The following is a 13,769-nucleotide window of genomic DNA, read 5'->3' on the forward strand; positions in this document are numbered from 1 at the left end:
CCATGCATTTATATACTTTATACTAAATGATGCTACACTACACTTTATTATATGACAAATTAATATACGTCATTAGATATTACCCGCTGTTATAGCACTCTTCACTATACTATACAGTATTATTATATGACATATTAGTATGTTGTTACATATTAACCAATGTTATAGCACACCTGTACTATATGATACATTATTATATTACATATTAGTGTACATCATTACATGTAAACTGATGTTATAGCACACTGCTCTATACTATACTACACGATACGTTATTATATCACATATTGGTGTACATCTTACATATTAGCTGATGGTATAGAACACTGCACTATACTATATGAGGCATTATTGTATTATATTACATATTAGTATAAGTCGTTACATATAAACTGATGCTATAGCACACTGCGCTATACTATATGAGGCATTATTGTATTATATTACATATTAGTATAAGTCGTTACATATAAACTGATGCTATAGCACACTGCACTATACTATACGATATGTTATATTATATTACATATTAGTATACGTCATTACCTATTAACTGATGTTATAGCACTCTGCTCTATACTGTACTACACAATACATTATTATATTACATATTAGTATAAGTCATTACATATAAACTGATGCTATAGCACTCTGCGCTATACTATACGATATGTTATTATATTATATTACATATTATTATACGTCATTACATGTAAACTGCTGTTATAGCACTCTGCTCTATACTATATCATACCACATAGCAATTTACTGTATACAAACATGCTACACCACAAAAATATTACACTATGCTATATTATGCCGCAACACAAATATCACATATATATACTGTACTATATTTTAGTGTATCACACATTAAAGAGGTATTGCCATCTTACAAATTATATCATATTGCTATCACTTTATAATTGGAAGGGACTTACCTCTTGCAGGGATCTCCAGCTGGCCCCATGTTGCAGTTCCCTGCTCAGCGGGTGGGCAGGGTGCCGCTGTGGAAGGCGGGTGCCGTGCTACAGCGTCGGAGGTCGGAACCCCACCAGTCATAAAGTGATGTCATATCCTAGCAGTATGCCATCACTTTATAACCCTCATTATTATACTTCATTATACACTGGTGCTGTGCTCTATTATATCACTCTATAAAATACAATACGATACTACGTAGCAGATACTGAAATACATATTACCACATACATCATGCTGTATGCTGTAAAACAACAGAAACAACACAAACAGAACTCCCCTCTAAATATTTAGACCCCCCCCCCATGCATGCCTAATAAGGAGAGCCTTATGTTAAGCATGGTGTATATGGCTGTGTGCTTTTCTCTATAGTGGAAGTATAAGGAACTCTATGAAAAGGGGAAGGACAAGTACACGTCAGTCGTAGACACACCCGAGCACAACCGAGCTCAGAAGGCCGGGAAACAGATCAGTGACGTGAGTATGGTGATAAGTATTTATCGGGGCAGCGCGGTGGCTCAGTGGTTAGCACTGGTGCCTTGCAGCTCTGGGGTCCTAGGTTTGTATGTTTGCCCTGTGTTTGCATAGGTTTCTTCTGTATACTACGGTTTCCCCCAACACTCCAAGGTCATACTGATAGGGACAGTGTGATGCTAATATCTGTAAAGTGCTGCGGAATATGTCAGCGCTATATAAGTAAGTGTAATAAGAGGTACATACAGCGGTGTAACTAGAAATGACTGGGCCCCACAGCAAATTTTGAACAGGCCCCCCCAGAAACTTCTTTGCAACCCCCTCATCCTGAGTAAACCCCACCCCAGTGACTTGTCAAGATCGCTGTCTGAGACAAGGCCCGGCAACCTCTCAGTCCATTTTCTACAGTGTCTCTGTATATAATGTCATTGTATAATACTGTTGAGGGGGCTCTGACACTAAAATATGTTAGTCCTTCTCCTGGGTGGGCCCCTTCTGAGGTCACGCCCCAAAGCAGCCCCTTCCCCTGCTTTGCCTATAGTTATGCCCCAGGGTACATAGAAATGTACTGCCTTCACACTATTTAGTAACATAGACTCAGTGTTGTAGCCAGACTACTATGGGCCCGATGCAAACTTTGGAACTGGCCTCTCTCTCACTCAGGTAGCGCTGCCGGGAATGCCCGTGGAGAGAGAAAAGACAGTGCACAGGTTTGATGGGCCTCGGGCCTCCCACCTCCTTTTTCAGGTACCTCACTCAACTTGAGCACTGCCTGAGTGAGACATCCAGAGGGGGAGGAGAAGCAAGGCGCATCACAACTATGCATTGTCTTCTCTCTCCAGGCAGCCCTTCAAACGCCCACTGAGACCGCGATAATTAATCCCCTTGATACAAGGAACAAACACAAATTTGCAACCAATAACCATCAGAAGTTGACATGTATGAAAAAATTCATAAAACCTCACCCACTTACCTGCTACTGTCTGCAGGGGCAGAATCTACCACCATGCAAATCAAGCAAATCCTTGGGGCCCCAGAGATCAGGGAACTCCCCTGCTGGTTACAAGTGGTCCCCTGAAAAAAAATACTAAAGGTTTGGAAATTTTGCCTGTGCAGATGGTTGAGGGGGTCAATATCAGCTGTAGAGCAGGAGAAGAAACGCCCAGGCTGCACTGCTAGGCTAAGAGTCGGGCTTAGTCGGCCAACAAGAGCAGAGCTTAGTGTTGCTGTTAGGCAGAGCCTAGTGGTGCATTGAGGCACAGCTTAGCGATGTGATGGGCCCACATTTGCTTGGGGCTCCAGAAATACCAAACCCGCCCCTGTATACCGCTGTGGATTTTACCTTCACAAATCCACTGCAGCAATTCCGTCCTGTATGGACATACTCTTAATGTTTTACAGCTTTCAACATTAGGGGGAGGGGTCATTTACTATGCTTAAATATGGCTAAATTTCAGGCACAGATAGCGGCGCAACTTCGCCCTACTAAAGCCAGGTCTAAAATTGAGGGCGTGGTGTGGGTGGGGAAGGGCATGGGTCTCATTTACCATTTTCTTCATAGCTTCGGCAGATCCACCGCCAGCTACGGGGCTTTTTTAAGACTGGCGTCTAAAACGCCGGTCTTAATAAATGTGCCCGTAGGAGTTTTTGAAAACGTGTTGCATGTATATATTTTTGAATGATTTGACAACACCAGCATAGCAGGCCTATCCAAAAAAGTAGCGGATACTAAACTTATAAGATACAAAGCTCTGTAAGCAGTAGACCTCACCATGACTCTGTTCAGATTACTTATTTTATGTAACATGAAGTGTGTTGTCCATATGCACTAATATTCTTGTTTTCACGATTGCAGATTATTTACAAAATGGATTGGAACAAAGTCAAAGCCAAATCCTACACCACGATCCATGACACGCCATCACTGATCCACGCTCGCAAGGTCCAAGACAAGATCAGTGAGGTACGTATTAACCCAATGACAACTGTTTTGTTAAAGGTGAGAGGGGATTAAAGCGCTGACAAACTCCTCCCAGAGGTAGGAGCAGGAGCAAAGGATCTGGAATGCTGAAATTCAACATTCCCAAATCTTCACCCCCCATCCACCCCCCAAGAGCCGATGTTGGGAAACTCCCCACTAAATACATTGGATGCGCTGACCCTGACCATAGTGGCAGGATCTTCTGGGTGTTACCACCTCTAGCTCATCAATAATGGAGTAGAATTTAAAAACAGACCTCACTGTCTTTTCTGAATTGGAGGTGATCCCCTGCTGGCATTGTAACCATGTAGATGTATTAAAGTGTTTTTTCGAGTTTAATATTGATGTGCTATCCTCAGGGTAGGTCATCAATATCTGATTGATGGTGGTCTGGCTTCCTACACCAGCACCAATAAGCTGTTTAAGGAGACCACGGCACTTCACTGAGCACTGTGAGCTCTTCCTAGGCCAGTGACGTCATGTTCATCAGTAACGTGGCCTATGTGCAGCTCTGTCCCATTCGAATGCACTGCCAATATCCAAATGCACGGCACTGTGCTTGGTATTTAGTGAGGAGGCCACAGCATTGCTTTCTCTTCAAACAGCTGGTGAGCGGGGTTGCAGGGTGTCAGACTCCCAAAGATCAGATATCAATGACCTATCCCGAGGAGAAGACAGCATAAAACTAGATGAGACAGGCGGAAGCTGTGCCGGATCTATCACAATATGATAAATTTGGCACATGTTGTTAGAGACTTTTCTCTTCTTTATGCCTCTTGGCTTGCTTTTCACCAATAATTTGTGCACTATTACAATCTGGCACATTTGGTGTCTCTGCTTAGTCGCACCACCTTTTCTAATATTTAAAATGTCTAGTGAGGCACAAAAAGTGTCTCAGACATAATAAATCTGGCACGCATCATTGTACACCAGCTTTTTGGCATAATTTTGTTGACTTATAGTGCATTTTCCCTGGTAGAAGTCCCCCAGTGTCTTCAGATCTCAGATGATGTATATTTATACCACTCTGAATTATCTTGATCAGTAATTGTCTTGTTTTGTCTTTCACAGCTGAAATATAAGGAACTATATGAGAAGAGCAGAGGACACTGTACCATGTTGTCCGATTCTGTACAGATCAAGAGGGCCAAAGAAGCCTACAAATCCATCAGCAATGTAGGTAGCCCTTCTACTAGCTCTCATTGAAAGCCACGTCTCCTCTATCGGAATAGTAATCCTCTACATTATTGCTGTTTTTGCACAGTTGGATTACAAGAAGAAGTATGAAGCCACCAAGGCTCAATGGCAATGGACTGTCGATAGACCCGACTTTGTGCAGAATGCAAAATCATCTATGCAGCAGAGCGATGTAAGCAACTTTGTTCGTGGAAATGTCTTGGAAAGTCACTTCTTCACACTTAGAGCGGTTGCTCATTAGGGATAATTCCTTTCAGAATGTGACCACTGGGATGATCATTTGATCGCCTCAGGTCCCAATTCTGGCACTCCTGGCAAATGTGGTATTACACAGTGGCCATTCAGATAAGTAGCTATCCTTGATGGCTCTAATCCATCACAACTAGAGCCGCTCTTACAGAATGGCTTTCCGTCCTGGCTCATAGAGTGGGATCCCTTGGTGGAGAACCATCATCTGTGATGGATGTACATATTACCTAATAGGACATTAGGACAAGGTTTTTCCTAATGAGACAACCCCTTCTTAGCAAAGTCCTATTAAGATAGTTTGGAATGAGATTTAAGGTAATCAAAAACTATCATACTTTGGGGTTGTGTTGTTAGCAGGACCAGTTGAGCTTGGGTGGTCTATGTGAGCACTAGGCAAACCGTGGCAGATGCCAACGTCCACTGGCCTTGGGGGTCTAGGGTGATCTGGATAAAACTGTGTGGTAGAAAGGGTGTATAGTGTGGCTTTGTTGTCCAAAAGCCAACATACACCTGGAGCTCGCCCTGTTAGCAATCATCATTACATGCAAGGAAGATATATGTTGTACATGCAGCGATATAGGCATAAACGGAGGCAGTGTCGTACCCTGCCATCCAGCAGAAACCGAAGGCACCTCTACCACAAAACCAAGTAGTAGTATCAATGAGTGGCTAGACTGGTCCACTACAGTCCCTGTTTGTGATGTTTCAGGGAGGGCCTTGTACCAATTTAGCATTGTAGCCCATTAGTTTCAAGCTGTGCCCCAGTTCTTATGTTCGCTTTATAATTTTTTGTATTAAATCATGCACTATTTTTTCCAGTATGACTACAAACTTGACAGAGAGTTCCTGAAAGGATGCAAGCTCTCAATCACCGATGACAAGGACACTGTCCTAGCTCTCAAGAATGCCGAAATGAACAGTAATGTGAGTAATCAACAAAAACTTCAACTCATTCTTCTCTAAACTTGGGTTCAAGGTCTGTCCAGGATGGAAGTATCATAGTCTCTCTTACTGATAAGACTCATGGCGGTGCATTTCATAATTATGTGAGGTTTATTAAAGTGCAGTTTTTATATTTTTAGTAATACATTGGTGCACACCCATGCAAATATTATATTTGTGATCTTTAATTTGGAATATTCAATCTACATAATTTACATGTTTTAAAAAATATCACTCATCCTTCAGTGTACTGACCAGTATGGATGCTGAGAAATATATCTCAGGCTACTTTCACACCAGCGTTTTTGATGGATCAGCAAAAACGCTTCTGTCATTATAATACAACCGCCTGCATCCGTTCTGAATGGATCCGGTTGTATTATCTATAAAATAGCCAAGACGGATCCGTCTCTTTTGTGTTCGAGAAAACGGATCGGAATGCATTCTGCTGCACTCTGTTCAGTTTTTCCCCCATTGACAATGAATGGGGACAAAATGGGAGCGTTTTCCCCTGCTATTGAGATCCTATGACGGATCTCAATAGCGGAAAGGGAAAGCACAAATGTGAAAGTAGCCTCACTATGTCCACCTTTAAGTACCATCTGGTTTATAAAGTCCAAGATTGCGTTCTGATTAATATGTTAGTAAGTATATCTCTTTAGAATGCTCTGAATCCCCTCCATAGCATAGAATTAAGTGCTGACATTTTCACCACTAGGGGGAGCTTAGGTGTTTACTGCATACTGCGCTATTATTGAATTCAATGTAAAAACTGTATGCAGTACGTTTCTTAGTGCCTCCTAGTGGTACATGCAGGCAGAATTTAATTTTTTAACTCTATGGCTATGCAGGGAATTTGGAATTTTGTATAGTAATAATCTAACTTCATATAAACATATATTAAAACATTAGATAGGTATTCCCATCTTGTATGCAATGGTGTTTTGCTAGGATACACCATCACTTTATGAATGGTGGAAATGAGTCCTCTGGGACCTCCACTAATCATGAGAATGAAAAGGATGCAGCACCTTGGAAACTGCATCCATCCCATACATTTGAATGGAGCTGTGCTGCAGTTCCCTGCCCAGGAGGTGGCGGGGGCGCCACTGTGGAGGAGCAGTTATGGGGCAGTATTGCTATTTTTGCTCTCCGTCCTTTTCATTCTCAAGATCCCAGAGGTCAGACATCCACATATCTTTAAGTGATGGCATATCGTAGCGCAAGCATCGAATTTTAGACCTAATTGGATAAAAAAAAAAATATGTGATGAAGGGTGGACATTCACATTCCATGTTCCTGGTGCAAGTGCAGTTTATTGGTGTACATAACTGATATTTTGGTGGCTTTGCAGGTGAAATATAGGAAGAAGTATGAGAAAGGAACATACCAAGGAGAATTTGGAATTGTTTCAGATACACCTCAGATCATCCATGCTAAATCTGCCAGCAATCTTGCATCTGATGTAAGTTCAAGCCGGATGACTTATACTAAACCATTAATGGCTTTTATTAAGGTTGATGTCAACCATTGTGTGCTAATTTCATAATCCGATTTTCTGATAAATTACTTCATCCTGGAGGCCACCACTGATGGAAGGGGTAACTGCATAGGGACTCATACAGATAGAAATTACTGGCTGGAAATAAATCTTGAATTTTCTTTCTTTTTTCAGAACAAATACAAGGAAGCAGTGAAAAAGCGCCTGTCACAATGCACCTTTACAACCCTGCCGGAAACACGTGACACAACTCATGTCAAGAAAGTGACTAAGATTCTCAGCGAGGTGAGCGCAAAAGTGTGACTGTAATGCATGCCGCAAGTTATGAGACCATTATGAGTATTCATAATATTAAGATATAGAACCAATCAGCGTATTTGGTTAGAGGCCTCTACCATTTGCATCACATAAACCACGTGACCAACTCCAGTGGTAGCAACAAAGGCAGCATTGGACTGGGTTACCTTGGGCCCACCAGAGGAAATGATTCAGAGGGTCCACCCTCCATTGATACAGAACCTGTGCATTTTTTCTTCAGACATATAATCAATTAGGTCTGTTGAGTTTATTTGTGATCATTCCATAAAAAGTTATCTCCAAATGACACTGTCTTTGGCGGATCATGACTTTGACAAATCGTAGGCCCACCGCACGCTGGGATAGTCCAAACCTGCACTAAAGGTGGCCATACACATACAGTAACAGCAAAGTTAGCTAAACCAGCTGATTTCAGTGGCACCAGCTTATTCTCTTCTGTAGGGTGTCCTAACTCTTCCATTATAGGTGATGTTTACTGAAAGCAGGAACGGGCTATTGAAGGGTATGACAACCATAAGGGCAATCTACCTAAGCCAAAGCTTATATAAGCTTTCTGTCATGGTGCGGTGTGGGGGGTATACTCCACACCGAACACCGATGGAAGCGGGAACAGAAACTAGGCCTGGACACTGGGGTAAGGGAGCTGCTCACCTCCTAGAGCCACCCTAATGCAAGTCCTGACTAACTATAAGTATGAACAGGCCTTGATGGTAGGGACGTTCATACACCGTAACCTAGGGCCCTAAAACACCCTGTAGAACCCGGGCTATAGTGTCAGGACTAGAGACGACCAGTTCCTCCACCAGAAGGATGAACCAGGATCTCCCTCAGACCTAGAAACATAGAGACATGACAGTGAGCAGCAAGCTGTAATCCATGCAAATGTACTGGAACCCAAACACCATACAGGACAAAGTACAAACAACACACACAGAACCCAGCACACCAGTAACTGCCTGAACCCCCCATGCAGACAGGATACATGGTGGCCTCAGGCAGAGCTGCACACTGCCTTTTCGTTCCCCCTCCAGGGAACTCAGGAGCCCTCTCACCGAAGGCACAAAAAGACAGGGAAGAGTCTAGCATCCATGCAGGACTGTACACACCAAAGTCAGACCAGACATGAAACAACAACTAGACATAACAACACAAACCATGAACATAACCCACACTACACATAGAATAGGGAAGGTAGGGTAGAAGACAAAGAGGAGACATTGCTGTCCCACAAGGTGGCTCTCAAGGACTGGGCAGGTGGAATACCCAGGACAGAAGCAAAGCTCCAGCACCAACGGAAGCTGGGCCAACAACACACCGCAGACTACCAGCCACAGGCTAAATAGCTCCAAGTGACCACACCCAGCCAGGAACTTAACCCCACACGCACCAGATAGAGAAGGAACTAAGAGAAAGGAGTAAAGCACACACATGCTGCATAAACAACATGTTGCCCCAGGCAACCAGAATGCACGGCTAACTTGTCACAGCAAACAACGAGACCATGATACAGCCATGAGACTTTCGCCAAAAACTTAAACATGGTCGTACATTAGGAAATCTGAATTTAGAAAAGTTTGGTCATTTTTCTGTTTTGTTCAGTGGCCATTTTTGGAAGTGTCAACAGGAAGTGTGCAGCTATATCTGTTGTCACCCTACACCTATTATCTCGAAACCTGAACGTGGCTGCTAGAGAAGAAATGTATGGCTAGTGGTGGCATCCTTAGGGGGGTGCTGACCAGCCGGCTACCTTCAATTGAAACTGGGCATGTTCAATTAACAAAAAGACCTAGAAAAATCCATCCCTAAAATTTAATGTTCTATAGTTTTATAAATTTAAATTTTTTGTAACTGTGTGCGAAAACCTATTTTTTTTTTAGAAACAATATAAAAATAAATTCCAGAAGGAGAAGGGCAAGTCCAACTATGCCAATATGCAGGAACCACCTGAGGTTAAACACGCAATGGACGTTGCCAAGGCACAAAGTAATGTGAGTAATGGTGTATGGTTGGCAATTGTATAAATACTAGGTTTATAAAAATAGTAGTGCAAGATATATTAGTCACACTACATTTCTGCATACATGGACCTTGGAGTCTTTATGGGTCCATATTACAAAGGCATAGGCCAACTAATAGCGGCTCCGTGAAGCCAAACAAACTTTTACTGTTGGTGGAGGCTAAGCAAAGGAAACTATCCAGATCTCTTGGTGGGCAATTTATGCAAGTCAAATATGAAAGAATAATCTGTAATTCATATTGTAGCTGTCATACAGGAAAGATGCCAAAGCTCATCTCAACTACACCAGCATTGTTGATAGACCTGACATTAAGAAAGCAACCGAGGTGGCCAAGCTGGTCAGCAATGTGAGTACCCATTTATATATGCTGTATACATACTCAAATGCACGCTATGTAATATAACATGCTCGATTTTTCCTTTAGATCCAGTACAAAGCTAAGGCCCGTGAAGAGGGCGCCCGTGGTATCACAAGCCTGGGGCGACCGGACATCGAATTAGCCCAAGAAGTATCCAAACTTACAAGCCAAGTAAGACCTAATTAATTATCTAATGGAGAAGCCTGCAGTCTATAGAATTAAAGGGGTTGTCCAGTTGACTTCTCCCCAGGATAGGTAATGATTATCAGATCAGCAGGGTCCAACTCCCAGCACTCCCACCGATCAGCTGTTTGAAGAAACCACGGCGCTCATATGAGCGCTGCCTTCTCTTCACTGTTTACCTGCTCGCTATTGCAGCTCCTCTGTTTCATAATGGGACGGAGGATCTGTAATAATACTGCTCGCCACTGTAATGTCGACAGGCAAACAGTGAAGACAATGCAGAGCTCATACCAGCGCTGCGGTCACTTCAAACAGTTGATCGTTGGGGTTGCCAGAAGTCAGAGGGTGCTTGAGAACTCACATGTTAAAAAGCAGTGCACAGTCAGCGCTGCAGCGAGGAGTCTGATGTGTCTGTGAGGTGCAGGCTTCCCCGCTCTCCAGCTGCTGATTGACAGATCCCTCCCTATTACTATGCATACAGGGAAACCTGTCAATCAGCGACTCGAGGGCAGGAGAGCCTGCATTTCATGAATGCCATGGACTCCTTGCTGTCATGCTGGCCACTATCTGCGCTTTTTGACATGCGGGTTCTTAAGCACAACTTCAAATTAACTCCTGACCTGAAATCAGCACCTGTCACTATGCTGCTCTTAGAGGGGACAGGGACCTGACCAGTTATTTAAGACCTTTCATTATCGATAATTCTGGTTAAATATATCCTAATGTACAATATAAATAGATTTACAGTGACAGTATTGCGTGCTAGCTTTCTAATAAAAAAGACAAAAAAAGTGTGATCTTTTTCTAGTAGAATTTAGAATTTTCAGATGATAATGGGATCTATGAGAGTTATTTGTGATCTATATTAATGCAAAAGTCATCATGCACAGGATCCACGACTGTGTTCACAGGGAGTACTGCTCAATAACAATTCCAGGAGGGTTATGGAGTTCTATCCAATACCCCAAAACCCACCATTTTTATTTAATACAAATTAATAAAGACTGTGGTCAAACTAAGGCTACCTTCACACTCGCGTTTTGTGCGGATCTGTCATGGACGGATCCGTTCAGATAATACAACCGTCTGCATCCGTTCAGAACGGTTCAGTTTGTATTATCTTTAAAATAGCCAAGACGGATCCGTCTTGAACACCATTGAAAGTTAATGGAGGACGGATCTGTTTTCTTTTGTGCCAGATTGTGTCAGTGAAAACGGATTCGTCCCCATTGACTTACATTGTGTGCCAGGACGGATCCGTTTGGCTCAGTTTCGTCAGATGGAAACCAAAACGCTGCAGGCAGTGTTATGATGTCCGTCTCAAAAGCTGAATGGAGACTGAACTGATGCATTCTGAGCGGATCCTTTTCCATCAGAAAGCAAACTGATACGTTTTGGACCGCTTGTGAGAGCCCTGAATGCATCTCACAAACGGAAAGCCAAAACGCGAGTGTGAAAGTAGACTAACATAAAAAAAAAAAAAAAATACAGTAGTATAGTTTTTCACTATTTCTTTTATCATCAGTATTATTATTAATTTTCACATTCGGCGGAATTGATTTGCACTGAAAATCCTTAGCAATAGATGTGGATACTATTTTCAAAACTCAATTTATGTTAGCGGAAACCATCTGCATGGAAATATGAGCATGCTGCAGATTTTTAAATCCTCAGCATGCTCAATACGTTGCAGATTAGCAGTAGACTTTTCATCCTTTGAAGTGGATAGGGTGAAATCTGCTCTGAATCCACCGTACAGTCCAAAGTCACAGTTGTACTTTATCTTGTATTAACACGCCTTGTTTCCATTCGCATCCAGAGGACCTACGGCACCGATGACTCCAGTGTCCTCTTTGAGGTTGAGGAGACCTAACCTGCTTTGCTAATCCAATGTTTTGCTGCATATTGTAGGCTGAGTATGCCAAAGGAAAGCTGAGGGGCCATGGAGCAGCATCTTATGACACTCCCATCATGCGGACACTAAAGAAAGCTAATGAGCTCACTAGTAATGTAAGATGAGCATGTTCATCAGTGACTTGTAGGGTGCCTTGCCTGTGCTCCAAATTTTCAAATTTCAGCAAATGGCAGTTTCCCAATTAAAACATTATGAGTAAATAGATATAAAAAAAGCCTCTCACTCTTATTATTAAAGTGGTTCTTTGGCCAATTACATTAAAAAGGCTCAGAATGGTATAAAATAATCAGTCATACCTTACCGATCTTCTGCTGCTTCCATTCCAATGCTTTCCGATCCCCACTACAATCTACTTCCTGTTCTCTTTTAGGAAATGATCGTTCACTCACTCACTGGCTAGGGGCGGGTCACTGCTGGGGCTGACCAGTGATTGGCTGATGAGTCATTTCCTGTTAGTGACAAGGGAGCAGAAAACAGGAAGCAGAAACCAGCTGGGGACAGGAAGTGCTGGAGCAGGAGCTGCAATAAGTTGAGCATTAATCGTGTTATTTTTTTTACGCCATGTTGAGTCTTTAAAAAAATATAATTGCCCAGACATCCCTTTGTATGATTAGTATGATTACAATTCATTCAGCTGTATTCATATGTATAGTTTCCGCTGTAATTGTCATTTTGTTTAAATTATGTTTAAACACTACAGTAATTTAGAAGAACAAACCTAATCAGAGCAAAAAAGAGAAAACAGCACCAAAAAAGGCCTCATTCAGATTGGCATTTTGGACCCACAGTTAATTGTTTGCATTCACTATTTAACACTGGCTGGATCCACCCACGGTTCCACAGAACATAACTTACAAGACAATCGAGATCAATGGTGCTGTAAAAATTTGGTTCAGTAAAATTGTGGGGATCCAAGAGCTACATCCGGAATAAAAAAAGAGCTACATCCGGAATTAAAACTGTTAAATACAGTACATTATGAATGGGCCTAAGTATCATTGACCATGTGAGACTTAGAATTGTTTGCTGTAGTAGGTTTTAAATGGGAAACTGCTTCATTGTCAGGTAAATTGACAGCAAGGGTTTATAAGTGCCCTTTGTGCATGCTGGAGTGACCTTTTATTTTTTAGAAGAAAACTTTTTGCATATTCATTGATCCGATTTACCTTTTATGTGTCATAAAATGAAGTCTGAGGTAAGTTCCCAAAAGTATGGTTAGTCATCAGTATTCATTCATTTTAATCATTTCATACACAGAGTTAAAAATGTTGTGATAAAAGTATTCTTATTTTAAAATTTGAATCTATTAAATTTTTCTCCTGTCCATTGCATGCAATCTACAATTTCAAATCTCAACATAAATAATGTGCATATGTTTGTACTCGACTGGACAAAACCAAATATTTTTCCTGCAAATAATTAGACTAAATATTTCAAGCCATTATTTCAAAGTTGATTTACTGTTAAAATGAGGACAAAGAATGCACATCATTTTTGTCCCTTTTCTGTGATATCTTGCACTGTTTTTTCATACATTGGAAGGTTTATGATTTGGAGCATGTTTCTGCGATAGTCTTAACAATTTATTTGTTTTCTTGTTTAGGTATTATTATGGCTGTCTTTATTTTAGGTGTTTCTGCCTCCCGATCATA

At 41.8% G+C, this 13,769-nt stretch overlaps 1 protein-coding gene across 10 annotated transcripts in view; it reads left to right on the forward strand.

Moving 5' to 3' along the window:
* The window catches only part of NEB (nebulin), a 169,316-nt gene that overhangs the window by 113,406 nt on the left and 42,141 nt on the right, over positions 1-13,769 (forward strand). For 9 of the 10 annotated variants that reach the window (XM_040441352.1, XM_040441354.1, XM_040441357.1 and 6 more), the window contains 11 exons: positions 1,354-1,458; positions 3,311-3,418; positions 4,508-4,612; positions 4,701-4,805; positions 5,702-5,806; positions 7,179-7,289; positions 7,500-7,610; positions 9,521-9,631; positions 9,906-10,007; positions 10,086-10,190; positions 12,114-12,212. In XM_040441352.1, the coding sequence (XP_040297286.1) occupies positions 1,354-1,458; positions 3,311-3,418; positions 4,508-4,612; positions 4,701-4,805; positions 5,702-5,806; positions 7,179-7,289; positions 7,500-7,610; positions 9,521-9,631; positions 9,906-10,007; positions 10,086-10,190; positions 12,114-12,212 (1,167 nt within the window). The remainder of the gene's footprint in view (positions 1-1,353; positions 1,459-3,310; positions 3,419-4,507; positions 4,613-4,700; positions 4,806-5,701; positions 5,807-7,178; positions 7,290-7,499; positions 7,611-9,520; positions 9,632-9,905; positions 10,008-10,085; positions 10,191-12,113; positions 12,213-13,769) is intronic. The other variant, XM_040441356.1, reaches the window with a different exon arrangement.

The sequence above is a fragment of the Bufo bufo genome, chromosome 7 (genome assembly GCF_905171765.1).
Source record: "Bufo bufo chromosome 7, aBufBuf1.1, whole genome shotgun sequence".
NCBI classification, from domain to species: Eukaryota; Metazoa; Chordata; class Amphibia; order Anura; family Bufonidae; genus Bufo; species Bufo bufo.